Below are 24,573 nucleotides of genomic sequence, written 5' to 3'. Positions count from 1 at the left end.
CGCCAAGCACTACGAGAGACGAGGAGGGAGAGGGGTAGGGCTGCGCCAACATGGAGATTGAATCGCGTGTTGGGCTGCCCCTTTGCCTCCACTATATATAGGGGGAGAGGGAGGGCTGCGCCCCCACCTAGGGTTCCCACCCCAAGGGGTACGTCAGCCCTAGATCCCATCTAGGGTGGCGGCCACAAGGGGGAGAGGGGGAGGCGCACCTAGGGTGGGCCTTAGGGCCCATCTGCCCTAGGGTTTGCCCCCTTCCCCTCTTGGAGGCACCTTGAGCCTTGGTGGGAGGCGCCCCAGCCCACCTAGGGGTTGGTCCCTTCCCACTATTGGCCCATGTAGGCCTCCGGGGCTGGTGGCCCCACCTGGTGGACCCCCGGACCCCTCCGGTGGTCCCGGTACACTACCGGTGATGCCCGGAACAATTCCGGTGGCCAAAACCATACTTCCTATATATTAATCTTTACCTCCAGACCATTCCGAAACTCCTCGTGACGTCTGGGATCTCATCCGGGACTCCGAACAACATTCGGTAACCGCATATATACTTTCCCTATAACCCTAACGTCATCGAACCTTAAGTGTGTAGACCCTATGGGTTCGGGAGTCATGCAGACATGGCCGAGACAATTCTCCGGTCAATAACCAACAGCGGGATCTGGATACCCATGTTGGATCCCACATGTTCCACAATGATCTCATCGGATGAACCACGATGTCAAGGACTTAATCAATCCCGTATACAATTCCCTTTGTCTAGCGGTACGATACTTGCCCGAGATTCGATCGTCGGTATCCCGATACCTTGTTCAATCTCGTTACTGGCAAGTCTCTTTACTCGTTCCGTAACACATCATCCCGTGATCAACTCCTTGGTCACATTGTGCACATTATGATGATGTCCTACCGAGTGGGCCCAGAGATACCTCTCCGTTTACACGGAGTGACAAATCCCAGTCTTGATTCGTGCCAACCCAACAGACACTTTCGGAGATACCTGTAGTGAACCTTTATAGCCACCCAGTTACGTTGTGACGTTTGGTACACCCAAAGCATTCCTACGGTATCCGGGAGTTTCACAATCTCATGGTCTAAGGAAATGATACTTGACATTAGAAAAGCTTTAGCATACGAACTACACGATCTTTGTGCTAGGCTTAGGATTGGGTCTTGTCCATAACATCATTCTCCTAATGATGTGATCCCGTTATCAACGACATCTAATGTCCATGGTCAGGAAACTGTAATCATCTATTGATCAACGAGCTAGTCAACTAGAGGCTTACTAGGGACATGGTGTTGTCTATGTATCCACACATGTATCTGAGTTTCCTATCAATACAATTCTAGCATGGATAATAAACGATTATCATGAACAAGGAAATATAATAATAACCAATTTATTATTGCCTCTAGGGCATATTTCCAACACTCTCCGCCAAGGATCATCTCATGACAAATGTGCTTGGAAGCTTAAGAAAGGGGGTAAGCACTCGTAGACAATTAGCAAATTATTGTGAGCATCACGCGTTTGTCTCTTGTGTGGAACCTCACAAGGTCTATGAGGCGCTAGAAGATCCGGATTGGCTCAATGCCATGCACGAAGAACTCAACAACTTCGAGCGCAACAAAGTGTGGAGATTGGTGCCAAGGCCAACGGGGAACCACAATGTCATTGGAACCAAGTGGATATTCAAGAACAAGCAAGATGCCCATGGGATTATCATTCGCAACAAGGCTCGTTTGGTAGCACAAGGCTACTCTCAAGTCGAGGGTATCGACTACGGTGAAACCTTTGCTCCCATTGCTCGTCTTGAATCCATTCGTATGTTGATTGCATATGCTTCTCATCATAACTTTAAGTTACAACAAATGGATGTGAAGAGTGCTTTTCTTAATGGTCCCATTAATGAATTGGTTTACGTCAAGCAACCCCCCGGGTTCGAGGATCCCTACTTTCCCGATCATGTGTATCAACTCGATAAGGCACTCTATGGCCTTAAACAAGCCCCACGTGCGTGGTATGACCACCTTACCGAGTTGTTACAAGACCATGGTTTTGAAGTTGGGCTAATCGACCCCACTCTTTTTACTAAGAAGGTCAAAGGGGAGTTGTTTGTGTGCCAATTATATGTTAATGATATTATCTTTAGTTCTCCTAACAAAGCTTTCAATGAGGAATTTGCCGCTCTCATGACATCAAAGTTCGAGATGTCCTCCATGGGAGAGTTGAAGTTCTTTCTAGGGTTCGAAGTGAAGCAAAGAAGAGAAGGAACCTTCATCAATCAATCCAAATACACTCAAGACATGCTCAAGAGATTCAAGCTAAGTGACGTCAAGCCGACTTCCACTCCAATGCCCACCAAGTGCCAGCTTGACTTAGATCCCAATGGTAAAGTGGTGGATCAAAAGGTATATCGTTCCATGATTGGATCCTTGCTTTACCTTTGTGCATCTAGACCGGACATCATGTTGAGTGTGGGAATTTGTGCATGGTTTCAAGTCGCACCTAAGGAAAGTCACTATGTGGCGGTCAAACGAATCTTTCGATATTTGGCTCATACCCCAAACTTTGGCTTATGGTACCCAAGAGGATCAAACTTCAAGCTTGTAGGGTACTCGGATTCCGATTGGGCGGGAGACAAAGTGGATAGGAAGTCCACTTCCGGAGGGTGCCAATTCCTTGGTTGCTCTTTGGTAAGTTGGTCTTCCAAAAAGCAAAGTTGTGTGTCTCTCTCGTCCACCGAAGCGGAGTATGTGGCGGCCGGTAGTTGTTGTGCACAACTCTTATGGATGAGGCAAACTTTAAAGGATTATGGTGTCACTTGTGACAAAGTGCCTCTTTGGTGTGACAATGAAAGTGCCATCAAGATCTCTCTCAACCCGGTGCAACACTTCAAGACGAAGCATGTTGAGATCCGGTATCACTTCATCCGGGATCACATTAGGCGAGGAGAGATCGAGCTCAACTACGTCAACACTCATGATAACCTTGCAGATATCTTCACGAAGCCCTTGGATGAAGCAAGATTTCGCGAGTTAAGGCATGAGTTAAATATCATCGATTCGAGCAATGTTGCTTGAACCCTTGCACACCCCACCATACTCAATGTGTTGTCCTATTTAGATGTAGGCATGGACATAGGGGGAGTGATGTTCTCTCAATGAACTCTCCCTCCCCCCATTATGCATAAATCAATCAAGTCTTTCACATTAGCCATGTTTGATGGTACTTGTGCTTCAAAGACGAGTTTTGGTCATGGACCCAAGGATAATTCTTCACGGTGCCATACCAATTGACTCAAACATAGGTGGCTACGGCCACCGCCCTCTCTTTTGGAGAGGTGGTGTCTCGTGGTTGGTTCGTTTGTCGTGTGCCTTTCTGGTTTTGTGTGTTGCGTGGTCTTGTGGTGTCGTGTTGGCTCGGAGTGGTTTGTGCAAAGATCCAGTTTTTCGCGCTCGAAACGTGCATCTTCTTGAGCCCACGGTACTACCGCGTCTAGGCGCGGTACTACCGCTTTGGGAGGCACGGTACTACCGCACCACCGCATGGTACTACCGCTCTGGTGCGGTACTTCGGTAGTACCGCACCGTGCGGTACTACCGTGTCTGGGCACGGTACTACCGCGCCGTCAAGGGCGCGTGGGGGTTATGACCCGGGCAGGGGAGTTCCAACTCCCCATACCCATTCATTGTCTCTCTCTCCACGTCTCTCCCTCTCAAGAACGGCGCCGGAGGCCCTCGCCGGATCTTCGTCTCCGGCCACTCTCCTCGAATTCCGACCGGTGGGATCGTTCCCCACCACTTCCTCTTGCCATGGACCAAGGTTTTTCCCCAAATCCCTCTTTTTCTTGGCTGTTCTCTTGCTTCTAGGCTTTTGGGGAGAAACTTGTCGTTCTTGAGATTTTAGGCCAAATCTATGCAAGAGTAGGATGTAGGAGAGTCGTGATGCGTAGGAAACATACTTGATATGCTGTCTTGTGGTAGCTTTGTCCAACCGTAGTACCGCCGTGGTTTCGCGGGCTTTCTTAGATTTGAACCAGTTCAGATCTGACGCGGTGCGGTACTACCATGCCCGATGTGCGGTACTATCGCCCGTCAGGTGCGGTACTACCTCTCCGTGGACGCGGTACTACCGCGCTGGCCGTGGCGCTAAGGTCGTACTACCGCTCCTACACCCGGTACTACCATGATCTTGCACGATACTACCGCGTCTAAGAGTCGTACTACTCTCTTAGCTCCGCAGCTCTTGGCAGTACTACCGTAGGGATCAAATCTCTCTCTAGGCATTTATCATGTGTGCTTTCTACTTGTTTCACTTGCTTTGTTGTGGTCTTTGCATTAATCTCTCTTGGCTGTTGTGGGTGTTTTTGCGTTCTGTGTCTCAGGTGGTGGCTCTCGCCGTTCCAATCCCAGTCATGACACTGGCTCCAAGCGTCTGCGCAACCCCCAAGATGAAGCCCCAGAGGGCTCCAATGCCCCCAAGCGCAATGTCAATACCACTGCCAGCAAGCAAAAGGAACCGGCTAAGGTCATGGACGAGATTTCAACCACTGAGTATGTTGAGCGCCGGAAGATCAATCCCTATGTGAATCCTCGGGCTATCCTCAGAGGCACCGAGTTGTTCTGGACCAAGCAACAGGCTCTCATCTATCTGGATGTGATCAAGAACAAGCAGAATACCTTCGTGGATGTCAAGTGGATAGACATGCATCACCTGCGGAAAGACAAGTTTCGTGACTATTTTGGAGAGGCTCTGGACTTGGTGGAGCACTTTGCTATTGAGCCGGTGATCTCCTTTCACCTTGACTATGACCCTGAGCGTATCTGTCAGTTCTTTGCCTGAGTGTACTTTCATCCCGGGGAGGAGCGGAGGATGACTTGGATGACCAATGGCCGTCAGCTGTCTGCTACATGGAAAGAGTTCATGGATCTGCTGCACATTCCTGATGACGGGCTTCACACCCTCGTTGGTGTTCGCCCCCATGCCAACTCTGAGTCTGCCAACAAGAACCAGCTTCAGCCCTTCCTTGTTGAGAAGGCACTCCCCAATGGCAAGTCATCTTGGGTGTTGAACTCCTTTCTGGATATCATGCATCGCATCTTCCGCAACACTCTGTTCCCACGCATTGGCGACAAGGACAAGGTTCATGCATATCTAGTGGACATGTTGCTCTTGTGTGCAGAGGCACGTACTTCTCAGACTCAGCCACTTGATGTCTCACACATCATGTGGTGTGAGCTTCGGTTTGCGGTGTTCACTCGCAAGGTACCTATCTATGGACCGTACTTGTTTCTGCTGCTCTCCACCACTTGGGAGAAGACGTATCCAGGTGATGAGTTCCTTGCTCCAGACTGGATTCGCCATGAGTCCATCAGCCTCCGCGTCAAGCCCAACTGGGCCAACACCACTACCCGTGATGAGGCATCTTCTGCTAGGAGGGCTGCTGGTGAGGGGGAGGCTGCTGCTGCTGAGACTGCTGCTGAGGACCGTGCTGCTAGGTCCACCACTTCTTCCTCTGAGCCGTCATGGGCCAAGAAGCTGAAGGACAAGATGAAGACTCTCTTCTGCATGCAGGCGAAGGGACAGTACAGGGCTCACGTGACTGACAAGGAGAGTCACCGCCGTGACAAGAAGGTGATGAGGCTCTTTGGAGAGGATGTGTCTGGCGGGTCTGAGGACGTCATCACACCTGAGGCTGCCTGGATGTCAAAGCAGGACTACAAGTGGACCAGTTTAGAGGATGACATCGAGGAGACCGTCCCCGCCGCTGAGTCTGACGAGGAGCACGAGGAGCAATGGGACGACTTCTCTGCCTGAGCCACCCCGTGTGTGTAGGTGTCCTCTCTGCCTTTTTGGCGTCTCGATGCCAAAGGGGGAGAGAGTGTAGGGATTTGCGTTGTGTCGTGCTTGGTGTGTTTGTTTGCTTTGTCGTTTGGACCTCGTTTGCCTCGTTTGCTTTTGTTCGGTTTGTGCCTTCGAGACCTTTCCTCCATATGGTGTAAGACATATGCACTCTATCTATCTTAGTTATCTTATGTTTGTACTATCTTGTCTAGTGATAAATTTGCCTTGTCTCTATAATATAGGGGGAGCTTTGTTCCTAGTATTCGTGCTCATTTAGGGGGAGCCCGTCTATATTATAGAGAGGAGGGGTTTGCTTTTACTTAATAGTATTTTTCCTTGTGCAAATCCCGTTTTGTCATCAATCCACCAAAAAGGGGGAGATTGTAAGGACATATTTATCCCTAAGTGTTTTGGTGATTGATGACAACACATTTGCGGACTAATCATGTGCCATGAGTTTTCCAGACACTTCTTTGCTAGGCACAAGACGATTGGGTGCCCCTCGAAGACTGACGAAGATGGCGTCTTTTCTACGTTTCTTTTTGGTGGATTTGAGTCGTAGGAAAGCCGTACTATTAAGAGGGGGTCCGCGTTAGAAAGGTTTGGGTGGAATCATCACGTACACGTCTCCTTTTATCCCCTCCTTCTTCCTTGGAGCTTCCTCTGTTTTTTTCCTGCCTCCTTTGACTGGTTGCGGTAGTACTGCTCCTGGATCAACGGTAGTACCGTAGGCATCCACGGTAGTACCGCGCCGTGGCGCGGTAGTACCACTCCCCTGGAGCCGCACTACCGCTGCCCACCAGGCTAGTGCCGCCCCCTTGCGGTAGTAGGAGCGGATGTAATTTTTTTACATCCGCACCTGCCGCGGTAGTACCGCTTTCGCTGTGCGGTAGTACCGCGCTATGCGGTCAGGCAGTAGTACCGCCCCTCGGCAGTACTACTGTGTCGGGTTTTTGCTACTTCCGTTTATTTGCGGAAGTAGGCACGGAAGTTCCCCTTCCCCCTGGCTGGGACTTTTGCCTTGCGGTAGTACCGCATGGGGGGCGCGGTAGTACTGCGCGTGCGGAAGTACCGCCCCCAGCTTGCGTCTGTTTCTGTGCTGGGGTCGCGGCAGTACCGTGGGACGGTACGGTTGTACCGTACTGCCGTGCGGTAGTACCGCTTGGTTGCAAGCAGTAGTACCGCGCGGCCTTGCGGTAGTACCGCTGGCCGCGGGCTGGTTGGTGGGTAACGCTTGGATCTTTTCCACACACTATATAAAGGGTCTTCTTCTTCCCCGTTGACTCACCTCTTCCATCATTAAAGCTCCATTATTGCTCCAAACTCCATTTTCGCCCGATCTCACTCCCTAGCCAACCAAACTTGTTGATTTGCTCGGGAGTGGTTGAGAAGGCCCCGATCTACACTTTCACCAAGAGATATTTGATCCCCCCTACTAATCCCTTGCGAATCTTATTACTCTTGGGTGTTTGAGCATCCTAGACGGTTGAGGTCACCGCGAAGCCATAGTCCATTGTGGTGAAGCTTCGTGGTGTCGTTGGGAGCCTCCAATTGAGTTGTGGAGATTGCCCCAACCTCGTTTGTAAAGGTTCGGTCGCCGCCTCCAACGACACCGATAGTGGAATCACGGCATCTCGCATTGTGTGAGGGCGTGAGGAGATTACGGTGGCCCTAGTGGCTTCTTGGGGAGCATTGTGCCTCCACACCGCTCCAACGGAGACGTACTTCCTCTCAAAGGGAAGGAACTTCGGCAACACATCCTCGTCTCCACCGTCTCCACTCTTGGTTATCTCGTGCATTTAGCTTATTTGTTTCATATATCTTGCTTGCTTGTGTTCCTATTCGTGTTGCATCATATAGGTTGCTCATCTAGTTGCATATCTAGACAACCTACTTTGAAGCAAAGTTTAAATTGCTAAAGAAAAGCTAAAAATTGTTAGTTGCCTATTCACCCCCCCCCCCTCCTCTAGTCAACCATATTGATCCTTTCACATGGCCTAGAGGCCATGGGAGATGGGGCAGACCAACGGCGGCGCCACGGGAGAAGAAGAGCTTTTCTTGTGGAGGAAGAAAGAGATACGAATAATAGTGATTGGATTGTGCTAATTTCCAAGTGAAAACTGTGATCTCCCTAGTCTCCCATGTTCCTGATATGGTCGTACCTTCCTCTCCAAGGTGACCATGGAGAGAGCAAAATATCAAATGGTCAAATGAGAGCACATTTACAGGCCTAGAGACCAAGGTGGAGTGAGTTCATGGCTTCCCGCAAAATGAATGTGCTCGTGATGAAATAGGTTTGGAAGATCCTTCGCAATGAGGGTGGCATGTGGCTTCATCTTATTAAGACAATCGCCTCCAAGGACAGTCGCCCTCTAGTGCTCCACGTGGGAGGGATCCCAAGGCCTTGTTTTTTTTTCCAGCTTCAACGGGCTTCGAATCAGCTATGGATTTGCTTCACTGGCAAAGCTGATTCGCACAACCAATTTTGCCACTGAAGTACACTAGGAAGTGCTTTAGAAAAATATACTGGAAATGGCCCGAACTAGATTTGAGCTTTGCCACTGAAGCTGATTTGAAATAGTTGTTTGTTCACATTCAGTTTTTCAAAGCTGGACCAGGTTCCTGAAGTTGACACGAACATAACCCAAGTCCGACGGATGATCCAATCATATCAATTAAACACCTTATATAGGAGGAAGCCTGACATGAGGTGGAGGATGAAGAGTCCATCCATTTCGGGCTAGACATTTAGTCTAACCCGAGAGCTCCCATAGAGGAATTCACAACTCTTTTCGCCACGTGCAGTGCTCCGGATGTGCCTGCCACAAACATCTTATGGAATATTCCATTCCATCATCGTCATTCTGGATGGACAATACAGACCCGTGGCGTGCCCCCTTGGTATTAGTTCCCAGATCCATCTCTCCAGGTGTCTTGAATTCCATATCTTGATTGCTCGTTGCGTTAGGAATATTTCTCATCATGATCGTTGTACCAAAGGTTGGTTGGGGCCTCCGTGGATGGAGGAAGCCTCAGGATCTCGTGTCTCTGCAATTTGCTTTTTGAAAAGGAGGTTAAAACCTCCGGCCCCTGTATCATTGTGATGCACACGCCCATCGTGTCCATCTAAACGTTATTATCTTTCTTTGGTAACTTCTTTTGAGTAGTCTGTCTTTGGACACGAAAGTGAGGAGGTGTAACGGGTCTGAGTCGAGCAGTGCTATGCCCTTGTGTATGGTGGATGAGAATGCTCTTTTGTATTCCTTTTGTTTCGAATTACTTGTCTTGGATTTGTCTAGATACGGATGTAAGTCTAGATACATCCGTATCTAGACAAATCCAAGACAAGTAATTTAGAACGGAGGGAGTAGGACCGTAGGAGGCAGGAGGAGATACGGTTTGCTTTTGGCTTTCGCCGCAATCTCCTATGGTACACCAAGTAGCAAGTAGGACGGCTTGTATAGTTCGATGCAAGAGGGAAGAACTCGCCACGTGGTGGCGCGATGCTGCTTAGCCGCCAGGACCAGAAGAAGCCGACCGTTCGGAAAAAAGAAAAGAAAAACAATACTAAAAACAACACCGAGCTGTACGTACGTATGCACGCAGCGCGCCCGTGACCATCGCGGCACCCCGCCATCCAGCTGCGTCATCCACCACACCCGCCCACGTCGCCGTCGAGCTGGAAGCACATGAACCGCACGCACACGTAGACACGGCCGGACACCGCCGGAGAAGTTTAGTAAAGCTCGGCCGATCTGTCCCACGCGGGAGGCCAGCGCTAAAGCTGCTAATCAAACCGATCCACCCGAACGGCCCAACATTCTTGTTCCAGACACACATAATCCCACACTGTTTCTCCATCCACCAATCAACATTTCCGATCGACGGTGACTGTAAAAAGCAGCACGATTTTTTCCCGGGCGCGTCTAGTTAGCGGCCGGGGGCTGGGTAGCGCTCGCGAGCGGCCGGCCAAAAGTAAGGGCCTGTCCTCTGGTCCAAAAAGACAAATACCGCATATTAAAAAAAGACAAAATTACTGTAATCCAAAAGTGCTAAAACGGACACTGCTGACTAATCATCTTATATGATATTTTCTCACGTAATGGATGCTTGCATGCCTCTGCATTAATGTTCCTCATATTCGTCCGTTGTGTATTAGTTTTTGGTTTTTAAAATTGTAAAAGACATATCTTCTAAATCACGTGTCGAAATTCAGATCTGTTTTCACCGTTGGAACTCTCGTGACGTGCTCTTCAAAAATAGATCCCGTATGGGATGTTTCGACGAACTAGTCTTCCTGCCAACTAAACATCAATGCGTGTGCAACTATACTACATTGTCGCGCCAACTGAGCATATGTGTGTGCCAATAGTCCTGCCTACTAAATATCAATGTGTGTGCAACTAGACTACATTGCCGCGCCAACTAAGCATATGTATGTGCCAATATTCCTGCCAAGAAAATATCAATATGTGTGCAACTAGACTACATTGCTGCGCCAACTGAGTATATGTGTGTGTCAATAGTCGTGTCAACTAAACATCAATGCGTGTGCAACTATACTACATTGTCGCGCCAACTGAGCATATGTGTGTGCCAATAGTCCTGCCTACTAAATATCAATGTGTGTGCAACTAGACTACATTGCCGCGCCAACTAAGCATATGTATGTGCCAATATTCCTGCCAAGAAAATATCAATATGTGTGCAACTAGACTACATTGCTGCGCCAACTGAGTATATGTGTGTGTCAATAGTCGTGTCAACTAAACATCAATGCGTGTGCAACTAGACTACATTACCGCGCCAACTGAGCATATTGTAACTAGTCCTGCTAACTGAATATCAATGTGTGTGCAACTAGACTACATTAACGTGTTAAATTGTGCATATGTGTGTGTAACTAGTGTCATGCCAACTAAACATCAATGTGTATGCAACTAGACTAAATTACAAGCCAACTGAGTATATGTGTGTGCAATTAGTCTTCCTGTCAACTAAATATCAATATATGCAATTAGACTATATTATAAGCCAACTAGATTTCAGTGGCACCGCAACCAAAGCAATGGCAGCACTCCAGCTTATGCTCGTCTTGCTAGATTCAACATGAATGCACTTAGCAAAAAGCAAAAATGGCGGACACGGAAGAACTCCATTCCTAGCAACCTTCTTCTTTTTCTTTCTCCAGATTGGACACAATCCTCCACCCGCGCTTCCTCCTCCTATCCTCTCCAGGCTAGAGCAAGCTCCTACTTCCTTCTCTCCCAACCGCTGTAGCCACACCTAGAGGTTCCGCCTATAGCCCCGCCCAGATCAGGGAAAAGAGAGAGAGAAAGCAAAAGGAATGGATGAGGAGAAGATGAGACCTTCCTTTGGGGCACCAGGCATGGCATCGGGGGCACAAATCGAAGCAGAAGCGCACGCCATGGAGGGGCACCCAGGTTGAAGAATCCCTTGTAGCTGTCGGCTGCCTGATCTAGTCTGGTCGCTCGATCTCCCTCCTCTCCTCTCTGCTCTTCTCTCGTGACAAGGGAAGGGGCTAGGGGAGAGGGTCGGGGTAGATGCCCGTGGACCGCGGTGAGGTACGATTTCGCCAGAGGAGGTTTGGATCGGTGGCGGAGTGGCGAGGAGGGGGAGGTCTTCCGACCATGTGGCACCTGACCAAGCACGCATCGATAGGAGGGAGATTGAGCGGCCAGGAGCCGGCCGCCCGTTCTCTCTGAATAGTGCGCGTGCACTTTTTAAATTTTAGGTTTTTTCCCAGGCTCCAGTGGCAACGTCCATCGACACTCGCCTTGTGTCTTGTTTTGCAACTTGTACCACAATGGCCACCACTTGCTCATGACCATTACTGTACCATGTGCTAATAGTCCCCAGATAGCCGACCCAGACGCCCTCGAATTCTGTTGCCTGCCTGCGCCGCCGGCCACCGCCGCGCGCCGCTGCCGTTGACAGCCGGTGGACGGACCGGCGACGGCGCGCTTTCACACGACTGGGCACTGGCCGCACGTCCACGCCACCGCTCGCGCCTCCCGCTGACGGGCGGGGCCCACGCGTAGCCGCATCGACCCCGTCCGTCCGTCCTTGTAACCGCGGGTCAATCCACCGCCGGTCGTCGCAGTCAACCCGCGTCCAGCCACCCCGACGTCCCCGTCCCCGACGAGACCACGCAAGGCCCGAGTACCCGACGCCCCGACGCGACTGCCCACGGGCCCCGCGACGGCGCAGGCCCACCTGGCATTGAACCCGCGGGACCGGCCGATCGCGTTGGAAAATTATTTACCCACCGCGCCAGCGAGCGCGCACGCCACCTCTCCTCTCTCCTCTCTCCTCTCCCCCTCCCCCGCAAGCAGCCGCAAGCCGCCGAGGCCGACGGCGACGGGAGCCCCCCAATCCCCAAATCCTGCGGCGCGGGGCCTCAAATTCGGCGCCGCGCAGCAGCCTCGGTCCGGCTTATGGATCCAGATGTTCTCGTGGGCCCGTAGCAAGCAGTCCTCGCCCGCCTCCTCCTCCGGCCGCCGCGGCGGGGACGCCGCCGCCGCCATGGACTCCGGCAGCAGCCGCCGCAGCGGCGGGGGGAGCGGGCACGGCAGCGGCAGCGGGAGCGGGAGCCGCGGACGCAGCCCGCGGCTGGAGCGGCGCAACGCGGCGAAGCACATCGACTACGAGGCGGGCGCGGCGGCGACGACGTCCGTGTCCGCCTCGTGGTCGACCTCGTCGTCGGAGCGCTCGCCGGGGACGCGGCCGACGCGCTCGCTCGACCTCGCGACCAGGGGCGGCGGCGCGGACTTCCGCATCAACGGCAGCGCGGAGGGGGAAGTCGACGAGCTCTGCCGCAGCCTGGGGCTGTCGGGCCCGGAGGACTTCGCCATCCCCGTCGCCGCCTGGGAGGCCCGCAAGGCGCGCTCCAGCTCCGACCTCCTCGCCCGCCCCCGCCCGGACCCGGACTCGTCGGCTCCTCCCGCGGAGGAGCCCGCCCCCGTCGTCCGCACCGTCTCCGCCCCCGAGGTCCCGTGGCCCGCGCCTCACTCCTTCCCCGACCCCATTCCCGAGGAGTCCATCCACTCCTCCTCCGCTTCCACCGCCACTGCCACTGGCTCGGTGGACGAACCCATCATCGCGGCGCCGGAGGAATCCCCCAAAGCTACTACCCCTGCGGTTGCTGTTGCGGCGCCCGTCGCGGCCTTGTCACTTCTCTCGCCGAGAAGGGGAGGCGGTGAGGTCGGGATCCGGGGCGTCCGGCCGCCAGTGCTCTCCCCGCCTCCGCCGATCACGGGACTTGCACCGCCACCGGCGAGGCAGTCGTCTGTGGCTGAGATCATGAGCGGATCGGCCTGGGACATTGTGAACTCGTTCGCTCCCACGGAGGAGAATAGTGGACTGAGAATGGCCTATGGACATGTTGAAACATCTCGCATGTCAGACACAGAGGAGGATAATCCTGAGGAGAACGATGAAGGATTCACAGGGCTTGAGGGGGAGCTTAAAGGGTGGAGGGTAGGGGAGACCTTCGAAGGGTTCACCGGGACATCCTCATTGTCGACAACGAATGATGATGATGCATCTAGCACGAATACAGAGGCCGTGTTCGTCATCTCGCCAAATGGCAAGTTCAAGCGGAACATCAAGTCATGGATGCGTGGTGCACTTCTGGGAAGTGGCTCATTCGGGATGGTGTATGAGGGGATCAGTGAGTAAGTAGCAATGTTATTATTGGCATTTTATTGTTCATGCACCTTATATGTTTTTTAACTTCTATAAACGGTCCAAGGAGGTACTGGGCTCTTCTTTCTAATTTAGGCATACCTTGAAAGTAAACCTGTTATTCGACTTGTGTTATGGTTAGTTTGTCTACAGATAAGCTTAGTTAGTCCAAACAGCCCCGTTGTACCGTCACTATAACAGTTAACAGGGGCAGCACCACATCATTTCGTATGTACTAGTAGAATTTACAAGTACACTGCACTATATCATTCTACATGTAGATTATCAAACATCTATTTGAGTAAGTATGTGAGTTAGTTGGTTCGGGGTGGAGGTGCTCAGAACAGATCTGACATGCACTGGTCGCTCAATTTCGTAAAAAAGAAGTCACACATGAACATGGCGAACTGGGAATATAATACGGAGTGCAGTTAACTTTGGCCTTCAAACCTTAGTACAGACACCTTGCTATATTCTGGGGGTAGGAACAGTGAGTTGTGCAACCAAGCCCGTTTCTGTAATTTAGGGTGACCAGGCTAGGCAGCAACTCTTGACTTTTGTTCAGCTACTAAAATGCAAAACAACATAATCAACCAGCTGAGCATTACAAAACATGTCTTCTGATCATCCCTGTACAGTAGACACTTCTCTATTCGTGAAAATATTGGAAGGACTTAATGTCCGGTACCTATTTAGGAGTGAGCAAGTGTACTTGTTTCAGCTGTACCATTTGATAAGCATTTAATATATTTCAATGTTGTCTGTTATTGAATATTTCTGCAGTGAAGGTGCGTTCTTTGCTGTTAAGGAAGTATCTTTGCTTGACCAAGGAAGCAATGCACAGCAATCTATTCTTTCACTTGAACAGGTTAACTGTTGCTCCTTATTTGTCTCAAGAGAGTTTTGGGACATCAACTATTGTCTATGCACATTTCACATGCTCTGACATCTTCTAAAGCTATATTTTGCCTGATTTTATGTTTTTTTGTTTCTTAGGAAATCGCTCTCCTTAGTCAGTTTGAGCATGAAAATATAGTCCAGTATTATGGAACTGACAAGGTATTCCACACTCCTTTTGATGTTCCTAGGTTATGCATTATGATTCCAGATTTTTGTTTTGTTTAAGCATTCCTTATGTCACATACAAAAATTGATTTATTTGTGTATTATGATGTTCAAATAAATGCAGGAAGAATCAAAACTCTACATTTTTATTGAGCTTGTTACACAAGGTTCTCTTTCATCCCTCTATCAGAAGTATAAACTGCGAGACTCACAAGTTTCTGCGTACACAAGGCAGATTCTCAATGGATTGGTTTATCTCCATGAAAGGAATGTGGTCCACAGGTATAATGCTGCTTCTCTTATGATTTATCTTGAAAATAATCAGCGCTTATGAGCCGATAAATTTTGCCCTTTGAACCTCATTTTTAGTATTGAATTATGAATTTTTTATCTCATGTGTCATGCACTTATAATGTGAATAGCACATAGGGAGCAAATTCGCTTTCCAAAAGCTAGTACCTGCTCCACCTTCTTAAGGTGGCATCCACCATAGGCTACTGGAGGTTAAGTGGGTTCTTTTGGTTCATAAGCAAATAAAGCTCTTTTGTATCTTGGACTCTATCCTTCCTTTTTGTTCATTTTGGGTCACACGGTAGGGTGGGATGTGGAGTTGAATAATAAAAAAATCTTTCATTGCATTGCATGGTTTTATATGAGTATCATCTCTACTGTAGTTTGGGATTGTGAAGCCAACAAAGAACACAACAATGATCGATGAGATACAGCCTGTTAAAAACAGAGCAACTAATTCGTTCACCATTCATTTCGGATTCTCTACATCAGAGCAAGTAAACACTTGACCCTCTGACTGGAACCCTGGGAAAGGCGCCATTGTTGGCTTGGTCGAATACAAGATTGCTTGATGTCTGTTTTAGTGTTTCTTTATCCCATTTAGTCTATTTTTGTTTTGCATTGGTTATGTCATTTTTTGTGCTTCCATATACTACAAGAGTATACTGAGAATATACCACTTTAGCAAGAATTTATCGTTTTGAACACCCTTAGTTATATGATTTGGCATTTTGATCACTTTATTTCTTTTTCCTTTGTTTTGTGCATCTTTAACTCACTTGAAATGCCAATTTTGCCCTCTACGTAAATGAAGTTATTTATTGTTTTTTGAACAATACACAAGTGCCTTTCACCATACATACGCAAGCACCTCAAGCCTGCAGGCGCATACACACGCACATGTGCAGTACAGTTGCTGGACCGTCATACTACTAGCAAATTAATAGACCCCCTCATGTGCTCGTTGAGAACTGCAAGGCGAGTACCAGAGATGCCGGAGTGGTATACGGCCTGCTCACCTGCCACATGCTTCGGTTTTGCACTTGGTAGTAATGGCAGCACATAGTTCTTCCCCCTTGGCCACAACTTGAACATGATTGTCAGCCTCAGCAAAGCATTGCTCCAGTCCAGCCATTGGCCAAGCCTGACCTGCACCACAGTGACCACACCTTCAACGTCTGGCTTTTTCTCTTCCTGAAAAGGCTCTTATGTTATAAGTAAAATGCTAGGCATTGACATACAGCTATAGAGGGCAAAGTTGATATTTCAAATGGGTGGAAAAGAAGGAAAAACATGAAGGAAAAATAGGGTTAAATGTCAAATCATAGAATTACCAGTGTTTAGAGGGCACAATCCTAAACTACAATAAAATTGATGCCAGTTCATACAAATACTTTTGATTAATTGAGACATTTCCTTATACTCAGAGATATCAAATGCGCCAATATATTGGTTCATGCAAATGGATCGGTAAAACTTGCAGATTTTGGTTTGGCAAAGGAGGTGAGCCTTGTTTCTTCTATGAGATTATTTGCACGTCTTCAAATGGCAAATTGTCTTATGTGGTACTTTCTTTTAATTTCAGATGTCTAAAATTAATATGCTGAGATCATGCAAAGGAAGTGTTTATTGGATGGCACCTGAGGTAATAGTCATACTTTGCCCATGCTGATCAGATTCAAACTATTCGACTATGATGCTATTTGGCAATGTTTCAGGAATAATTTTGCAGCATCTTTTAATAAGCGCCCAAGTTCTAAACGCATATTCCCACTTTCAGGTTGTTAATCCTAGAAAAACATATGGGCCTGCAGCTGATATGTGGAGCTTGGGCTGCACTGTGTTGGAAATGCTAACCCGCCAAATACCATATCCTAATGTCGAGTGGGTATGTCATATTTCAACTTCACATGTTTTAGTTCTCTGGTATTGACTTGCCACACAAAAAATTAAGTATGTTGCACCGTTATCTTTATTATGCGTTAGACCTTTGTTGTCTAGGATATTGAACTTTTGGATGGGAAAAATGTTATAATTAAATTGCAGAAAAACTCTGATTTGCTATTTGACTTTCTAATAATGATGCGGTGGGATGCCAGCAGATCCTGTCCTTTTTCTTAAGTTAATTGATATTGGGATTTGGGAACTGTCCATGCACTTGCTGAGGCAGAACATGGGGAAATCATCACCTTCCCCCGTTCCAAGCCTGAAGCATTTATCAGATACAGTTTTAGCTAAAAATAATAACTTATCAGATATAGCTCTTCTAATTTTTGTATTTGGTACATATAACGATGATAACCCTGTGCCGTCAAAATTTTGTATTCTTTTTTTTTACTATTTTTTATTAAGGTGAAAATGGCACAATATTCGTGTCTGGTAATTTGGGCTCTAATAAAAGTGTGATTTTTTTCTATGGAGTGTACTTCTCTCCAAATAATAATCTTTTTTTTTGCGAATCTCTCCAAATAATAATCTGTGCAACTCGTTGAAATTTAACCTACTTGGTGTTGATTGTCGGCTCTCAACTAATGCTTCTTTTTTACTTGTAGACAAATGCTTTCTTTATGATTGGCAAAGGAGAACAACCTCCCATTCCCAGCTACCTGTCAGCAGAAGCTCAAGATTTCATACGCCAGTGTGTACGAGTCGATCCAGACGAGCGACCTTCCGCATCACAACTTTTGGCGCACCCATTTGTTAACAGGCCACTTCGAGCTTCTTTTGATTCTTTGTCTCCTCCGATCAATAGACCGTAGTACCGATAGTGTGGTTTCTCTGTTTATGCAACCACGGTCCACGGCTCATCTCCTGATTTGGTAAGCTGCCTATTTCTGCCAAACGTATTTACAAGCATCCTAGATGTTAGCTTTCTCAATTACTTAGTCAATCCCAGCTTTGGCACACAATTGTTCAATTTTATCATATAGCCTATCGTTTTGCAGATCTTGATGATCTCCACCATGGGGGACCATACGTTAGGAGGGCGTAGTTGAGCATGTGCAGTCAAATAGGATGGGTGAGGTTGAGCACTGACCATGTTTGTCGGATTGTTTGTGCATTTTCTTCATAGGCAAAGTTTTCAATAGATTTTGTTGTACAAGTTAGTGGAGGAGAGTTGGAACTGCAGTGCTGCTAGGGTGACCTGCTGCTTTGTAAATGTTTGACCACTGGCTATTATTCTTTACCCCATGGCTGCTTGTTGCTCCTAAATCAACCGGAGCATTATATCGCATGGTTATAGCGGCATTCTTTTCTTCTACTGAGTGTTTTTTTTGTTGCATTTTTGTGGTGTTATCGCTTATTTTCTGTAATTTTGTTTGGCGATTATCTGATGTACCGCAGGGGAAAAGGGAGTAACTGCCGTGGATCTTGTTAGGTGTTTTTTTTGAGGGATTGTTAGGTTTCTTCAGGGCGCATTCTGTTTGCTGACCTGATCATCAAATGAGATGCCAACTGGATTACCTGCCCTGAAAACTGGAATGAGATTTAAGGTCCCGTGTGATTTACTATGATCAACTTGCAGATGGTGGTCGGCCGCTAAATAATTGCGGTTTGACTAAACAGCAGACAGTACTAGTATATCGGTCAATTCCTTCCGTATGTAGAGTATGCTTTACCCTATTCGCTGAATATTGTGGAGTAGAGTTTGATTGGAATGCTAATTGCATTTGGCCGTACGACACGAAGTAGTAGTAACACGGTACACGGGGACACAAATACTAATCCCAATGAAGGCTCTCATCACCAGTGGGTTTCAGCTGTTCCCGCACGTACTCGAGGCCTTTGACAGCCAGGCTATCTGCGGCCGTACGTGGTTGAGATGGATAAGCAAGCAGCCTCTTCTCCCAGAGGACTCGTCTCCTGCACCACAGGACACGAGTGACACACCGTGCATGTATGTGTCATCTACCAGTCTGCACTCTGGAGTGTGCTACTCGCAGCAGCCACGGTCCCTGGCTGCCATACGATACGGATGGCGCACTGGGCGCCCACGGCGCGAGCCCCGTCGCCGTCTCCTCCGTCTCGCGGTTTTGTCCCGCCTGCCCGTGTAAGTCTTGATGAGAGCCTGCCAGACGGCGACACGGCACGCAGCGCCGCTAAACCCCAGACCCGGCCCCGGCCCTGGCCCTGCCCCGGAAATCAAAACCTGGCGCACGCGCCCCTCGTCTCGGCGCCGGCACGTTGCACACACGCCTGGCTTTGGCTCTGGCTGGCCGCACGCACGGCAAGCCGAGCGAAATCCCAGCGATGGGTGGGCGCACGCACCACGCGCGCAGGGATGGCAACAGAAAAGGCGAGCAGCGGCAGTAATTAGCGCGCGGGGGTCTCGCAGTCGTAGCGGCCGCGCTTATTCCGGCGCAGGACGCGACACGCGGTCGCCGCATGCCCCCGCACCCCACACCCGCCCTGCATCATCAGCGTGCACTCCACCACCGCCGAAGCAAGTAGTAGCAGCCAGACCCGGGCCTCGGGCGGAGCGACGAGCCGAGCCGAGCCTGCCTGCCTGGCCTGCGCGGCGCCCGAGGGCCCCGAGGGACGCGCCGCGCCATCGCCGTCGCCATGAGGAGGGCGCAGCCGCAGCAGGGGACGGCGCCGGCGCCGGCGGGGACGGGGGTGGTGCGCGTCGACAAGGCGTCGCCCGCGTCCAGCTTCCGCCAGCTCGACGACGCCTTCCTGCAGGTCAGTCAGTCGAAACCACCTTCGCCTTCGCCAACTAAGATTTCATCTAGGAGTAGTCGCCGCCCAATGGAACAGTGAGCGTGAGGCCCGCCCCGCTCTCTCGGCGCGCCCACAGCGGCAGCGCCGAGTTCCCGGCGTCGCGGAGCCGGAGCGCGTGCCGGCCGGCCGGCCAGCGTCGAGCGCTGGGTTTCTGGCCGGCTCTGCACGCCAATTTGCTGCCGCCGACGGTCCCGCGCGCGTACGGCATGCTCTCGCGATCCGCCGCGCCAGATGTTCAGGATTAGGATATGCTCTGATTCGACGGCGTGGGGACGACGCGCATGTTCGAGCTGTTTTGCCAAGATAAGCAACGCCGAAGTGTCGATCGCATCCGTGCACTCGAAAGAGACGGATGGATGGATGGATGCGGTGCTTGCCAACCACTGCAACGGGACGTCTGATTTACCATAGAAATTTGTCAAGACGTTGATGTGTGCATTTTGCACAGCAAATTTGTGTCTCGTAAACACGAGGTTGAGCTGTGCATTCTGTTGACTTTTTATTTTCTTCATAGGATTATGTGTCAACATTGGATAAAACTGTACTGTACTGCTAGCTAACTTCTTCTGCCATGAATGTCAATTGTATTGCGCTGTATATACAACAGAACATTTCAAAATGTACACCTAAGTATGCATCCTAAACTCAACCGCAAACATTCTTAGTAACTACCAATACTTAGGCTGTATAGGATATAAGAAATACTCCTTCCGTTTCTAAATATAAGTATTTTCAGAGATTTCTAAAAGGACTTATATTTAGGAACGGAGGGAGTAGTATATTGTAGTGCAGTTCTTCATTCTGTTTTCGCAAAAAAGAAGTTCTTTCATTCTGTTCTTTTATGTATCCTCATGGGCTAGTGCAGATGCTTACCAGCACATATTTTTTTCTGTTAGATGTCCTGTACTGAAAATACTTTTCTGGTTGGTTATACATATACCTCTGCACTAACCACCTTTTCGCTATCTTGCTTCTGTACATCAGAATATCTTCTATTGTGCTTATATATACTATATATAATTATTTTGCCTTTGTGTTGACGCCTTTTATTTTTTATTTTTTGGCTTCCCTTTTTTATTTATATGTTCGTTTCAGAAACAAACAAAAATCTGGCTTGGCGAAGTTCTCCATGTCAGGTTTGATGAAGACATTTTGGTAGCAGACCTTCTAGGTGACGGGGAATTGCTGTAAGATCCATTCATCATCACTTTCTACTTCTCTAGCATGCAATCCTACTACTTGGTATTACTTTGTAGGTTTTTGTATGAATTTCCAGTGATGCAATGTGGAACTAAAAGATCTTGGATTGCAGTGAGTAATATACTTTAGCTGATAATGCCTAATAGGCAACTTTGGTTCTTTACAAGTGTGGGCCTATGTCTGTATTATGGAGCCAACTGTTCAGAAAAATAATGCTTAACACTGCCCAATCCTTTACCTTAATTTATATGGGCAATATTAATCAAAGTAGTCACATGTTCTGACACATTTTTTATTTCCTTAGCTTTTCATAATTTTTCTTTGATATATTCTGCTTTTTATGCCGACAGATTTCAAGTTTCCAAAGTGATATGGAAGAGGCTACTCAGAAAGAACAAAGAACAACTCAAGCAATCAAAAGTATATATTTATGAGAGACCATCTTTTGGTAAAAGCAACGGGAAATATACGCCCTATCCAAAAGTAGACTCGTTTCTAAAGGTATTGTTAATTTAATGTTACTCGTACCAATTTTGTCAAGTCGTTATCTTTATTTTCAGTTTATAAGTGCATTAATTTTCACTTTATTGGCTTGATAATTATTTTCTTTTGAAAGGAGAGCTTATCATTTTTTTTTCTTTCCAGGTATGCCAAACCCTTGGATTAGCTGGAATTGATTTGTTTACCCCTTCTGATGTGGTCGAGAAAAGAAATGTTCGAAAAGTCTGCATGTGCATACGCTCACTCTCTAAAAAGGCCGGGATGATGCAGCTAAACGTAAGTCCCAGATTTGAATGCAACCTATTTCAACAATGCCTTTCTTTCTGCAAAAGAAAAAGAGATCTTTCAGACAAATTTTCTTTGACCAATAAACACTGTAATTCTAAAACAAGTGTTTCTGCTCCCTGGTGACAGGTGCCTGATTTTGATGTTGTTACCCACACAATAGCCATGCCCAACTATATTGTTGGAGGCATCCGCAGAAGTCTGGAGCAGCCACAATGCAGTTCATCTTGTTCGAGTGGGCACAGTCCGCGTGCCATTTCTAAAGTACTACATTAGCTGGCAAACTCTTTGTAACGATTGCTTCAGTTTGCTCTGCATGTTCTTACCGACTGGTCAATATTAATCCTTTCAATCCCTATTTTCCACAGAGCATATTTGAAGGACAGAGTGATGAGCAAAGCGACCGACATTATGACTCTGATGAAGCAGAGAGCAGTCTCTTTGTGCTAGGGCCTCAGGATTCTCTTGATGACGACAAACTTTCTGAGCTTTTGCAGTTGGGTGATGCCCCCAAGGAAGAAAGAGAAGGCTATGGAGACAGTGGTCATGAAATGCCCAAAGAGAAGTCGCTAGCCGAATCAGCGGGATCACTTGACGCTGGTGTTATGGGTGCTGATACTACGAATTCAACTCCTTTTCATGAGAACCTACTCTCACCAACAGATCGGTGTTCAACAACTAGAAGAAATAAATGTTCACTAAGTTCAGAAGAGTCAGACTCCATAAACAGTTATTTAGCGTGCGACAGTAGCAAGAATGATGTGGGCGGTCCTCCTGTCGAAGTGTCTGAAAGGATTCATGATGGACACGTCGAACCTTCACATGATTCTGTTCAGGGAAATGGGAAAATATTCACTGATCATCCAGAAAAAGACGATAGCGCAAGGACTAAGGATCACATGGTACTTCCTGATATGCTAAGCATTTTGGATGCTACTCTTATTGTTATTTCTTTTTGTATGAACTACCACAGTAGAACAATAACATTTATCTTGCCTTCACTAATCCAGGATGCTTGCAAATCCGACGAACTGGATAAAACTGAAAACAACAGAAATGCTCAGGGGACCGGGAACAATGCTCCCAAATCAGGGAAAGGAGTGCTGAAGTCAGTTGCTGGAGGGATCACGCTCATCGGCGCGGTGTTCTTCGTAGCTCATCTCAGGTATGGAATCATTGTGAGCATTAGGCAGTAATCTGACGTGCAGGACATTACTTGATCTTCTAAAACCGTCTATCAATGCTGCAGGAGGAGCAAGGGGATAAGCTTTACAACAATTTTGCCTTCACTTTCTGAAAAATCAATTCAGAGCGACTCAAGGGCGAAGAATGTAGACAACGGAAAGACAACCGAGGTGTATCCAGGCGGATGGCTCAAGGTTTGACAGGAGGGACATGCCGAATAATCGGGCACAATTTGAAAGGTTATGTCTGATGTAAATTCATATCTACCGTACTGAAGGAGCGATATATACCAGCAGTATCGTAATTTGGTTATAGAGCTGTGTCAAGTGACCTAAAGTTAAATGTGTTATATATTACCGTTCTTTCCATGTAAAGAATTGTATAGCTTATTTATCACTGTTCATAATTCAGAGCAACTTTCTACTAGCTTCAGGCTGCGTTGTCATGGAGGTGAAATATGTCCAACCTTTTGAACTAGCTTTTGCTTACTTTCTTGTTTGGTTAACCAACTTTTTTTGTTTTAGTGGCTATTTTTCACAGCAGATTAATACGGTTTTGTCAATTCTGAGTCGTCAAGGCCTCCTTTGGTTCATATGGTAGGAATATCATAGGAATAGGAAACTTGCAGGAAATGAGATGTCATGTCGTGTTGTATGGATCGTTTATTTGGTGGTCGTTGCTTTATATATAAAGCGGAGCGAAAGCCTTTTTCGATAATGGGATGTCATGTATCTCAAAACCTATAAATAGAAATAGGAAAGAGATGTCCTTTGGTTCACTTCATATGATTTTTTTCATTGAGTTTACGCTAATGTTTATTTTTCTATGAAATTGTCGAGGATAGAAAGAATTCCTTGATAGGAATAGCATTCAACTCCTACAAACCAAAGGACTCTTTTGCTATAAAAGAGATGTCCTTTGGTTCACATCATATGATAGGAATGAGATTCTTTTGCTATAAAATTCCTACAAAATTCCTCCAAACCAAATGACCTCAGTTTTTATTATGTCTGTGTTAACATCTTGAGCTGTCTGATGTGTCGGTGTTCATTTGTACAGAGGGTATAGAGAATTTTGTATTTTTTGCGAAAAGGCCAAATGCCATGTATTATATGTTAAGTAGCACACGCCCTTACGAAAACACCTTTATAGAAATTGAAAAATACCTCCTAATCCTTAGGGGTGTCGAAATCTTCTTCCTCCCGCATCCACCGGTAGTACTCAGCACTCGGTGAGCAAAGCTTGTTGCCGGTTTTTGGTCTTCGTCTCAACAGAGCAAACTTGTTGAAACTCAGAAGCTCATAGAACCAATAGCCAAGAAGTCGTCAATGTAGACCAAAAGACGTCTATGGCCATAATCTACATCGGAAAAAGGGCATCTAGAATGCCTCTGCTTCCTACTATAAAACACCTTATTCAAGGATGAGTAAAAACTTTACCGAGCGGTAAGTCTGGTTAGCAATCTCAAATCTTGAAATTGATATATGCAATCGTACTTCACATGACGAGTAAAAAGTTATTGCACCTGATCTGTTTGGTCTCCGTCTCAATGGAGCAAACTTGTTGAAACTCATAAGCTTATAGAAACAGTAGCCAGGAAGTCGTCAATGTAGACCAGAAGAGGTTGGCGGCTACAATCTACATAGCAAATCACTCCACTAAAAAAGGGAACATCGGAGGGGGCATGTAAAATGCGTCCGCTTCCTACTATAAAACACGGATTGAGCTTCGGTGCCTTAAAGGCACCTACCTTTGGGTCTATGACAGGTGGG

The 24,573-nt window shown here is 47.7% G+C and overlaps 2 protein-coding genes and 1 long non-coding RNA gene across 3 annotated transcripts; 2 read left to right on the top strand and 1 right to left on the bottom strand.

The window, feature by feature from the left end:
- Positions 1-10,855: 10,855 nt before the first annotated feature.
- Positions 10,856-11,731, bottom strand: LOC147974562 (uncharacterized). The gene is made up of 2 exons (XR_015600169.1): positions 11,215-11,731; positions 10,856-11,144 (listed from the first exon to the last, which is right to left on the bottom strand). It is a non-coding gene; the product is annotated as an uncharacterized LOC147974562 (long non-coding RNA).
- A 417-nt stretch (positions 11,732-12,148) lies between these two features.
- LOC125550351 (mitogen-activated protein kinase kinase kinase 1) lies at positions 12,149-18,170 on the top strand. Its single transcript, XM_048713330.2, has 9 exons — positions 12,149-13,542; positions 14,336-14,420; positions 14,549-14,611; positions 14,742-14,899; positions 16,336-16,411; positions 16,494-16,553; positions 16,689-16,796; positions 17,461-17,727; positions 17,854-18,170. The coding sequence occupies exons 1-8, from the start codon at positions 12,314-12,316 to the stop codon at positions 17,665-17,667; spliced, it is 1,986 nt and encodes a 661-aa protein (XP_048569287.2). The 5' UTR covers positions 12,149-12,313; the 3' UTR covers positions 17,668-17,727; positions 17,854-18,170.
- Positions 18,171-19,036: 866 nt separating this feature from the next.
- On the top strand, positions 19,037-23,227 carry LOC125550353 (protein OPAQUE10). Its single transcript, XM_048713331.2, has 8 exons — positions 19,037-19,591; positions 20,726-20,817; positions 21,181-21,331; positions 21,476-21,607; positions 21,746-21,880; positions 21,985-22,518; positions 22,627-22,781; positions 22,866-23,227. The coding sequence occupies exons 1-8, from the start codon at positions 19,472-19,474 to the stop codon at positions 22,999-23,001; spliced, it is 1,455 nt and encodes a 484-aa protein (XP_048569288.1). The 5' UTR covers positions 19,037-19,471; the 3' UTR covers positions 23,002-23,227.
- Positions 23,228-24,573: the final 1,346 nt, after the last annotated feature.

Source organism: Triticum urartu, chromosome 4A (assembly GCF_056163025.1).
Source record: "Triticum urartu cultivar PI428250 chromosome 4A, HENAU_Tu73, whole genome shotgun sequence".
In the NCBI taxonomy this organism is placed as follows: domain Eukaryota; kingdom Viridiplantae; phylum Streptophyta; class Magnoliopsida; order Poales; family Poaceae; genus Triticum; species Triticum urartu.
This window is presented reverse-complemented; position numbering and strand designations above follow the sequence as displayed.

What these genes read in the sequence shown, in the direction of transcription:
- LOC125550351 (XM_048713330.2), top strand. Translation starts at nt 12,314, where the DNA reads ATGTTCTCGTGGGCCCGTAGCAAGCAGTCCTCGCCCGCCTCCTCCTCC. An exon ending in AGTATTATGGAACTGACAAG is followed by an intron (nt 14,612 to 14,741) that starts GTATTCCACACT and finishes AAATAAATGCAG; the next exon opens with GAAGAATCAAAACTCTACAT. An exon ending in CATATCCTAATGTCGAGTGG is followed by an intron (nt 16,797 to 17,460) that starts GTATGTCATATT and finishes TTTTACTTGTAG; the next exon opens with ACAAATGCTTTCTTTATGAT.
- LOC125550353 (XM_048713331.2), top strand. Translation starts at nt 19,472, where the DNA reads ATGAGGAGGGCGCAGCCGCAGCAGGGGACGGCGCCGGCGCCGGCGGGG. An exon ending in AAGTAGACTCGTTTCTAAAG is followed by an intron (nt 21,332 to 21,475) that starts GTATTGTTAATT and finishes TTTTCTTTCCAG; the next exon opens with GTATGCCAAACCCTTGGATT. An exon ending in CCGGGATGATGCAGCTAAAC is followed by an intron (nt 21,608 to 21,745) that starts GTAAGTCCCAGA and finishes CCCTGGTGACAG; the next exon opens with GTGCCTGATTTTGATGTTGT.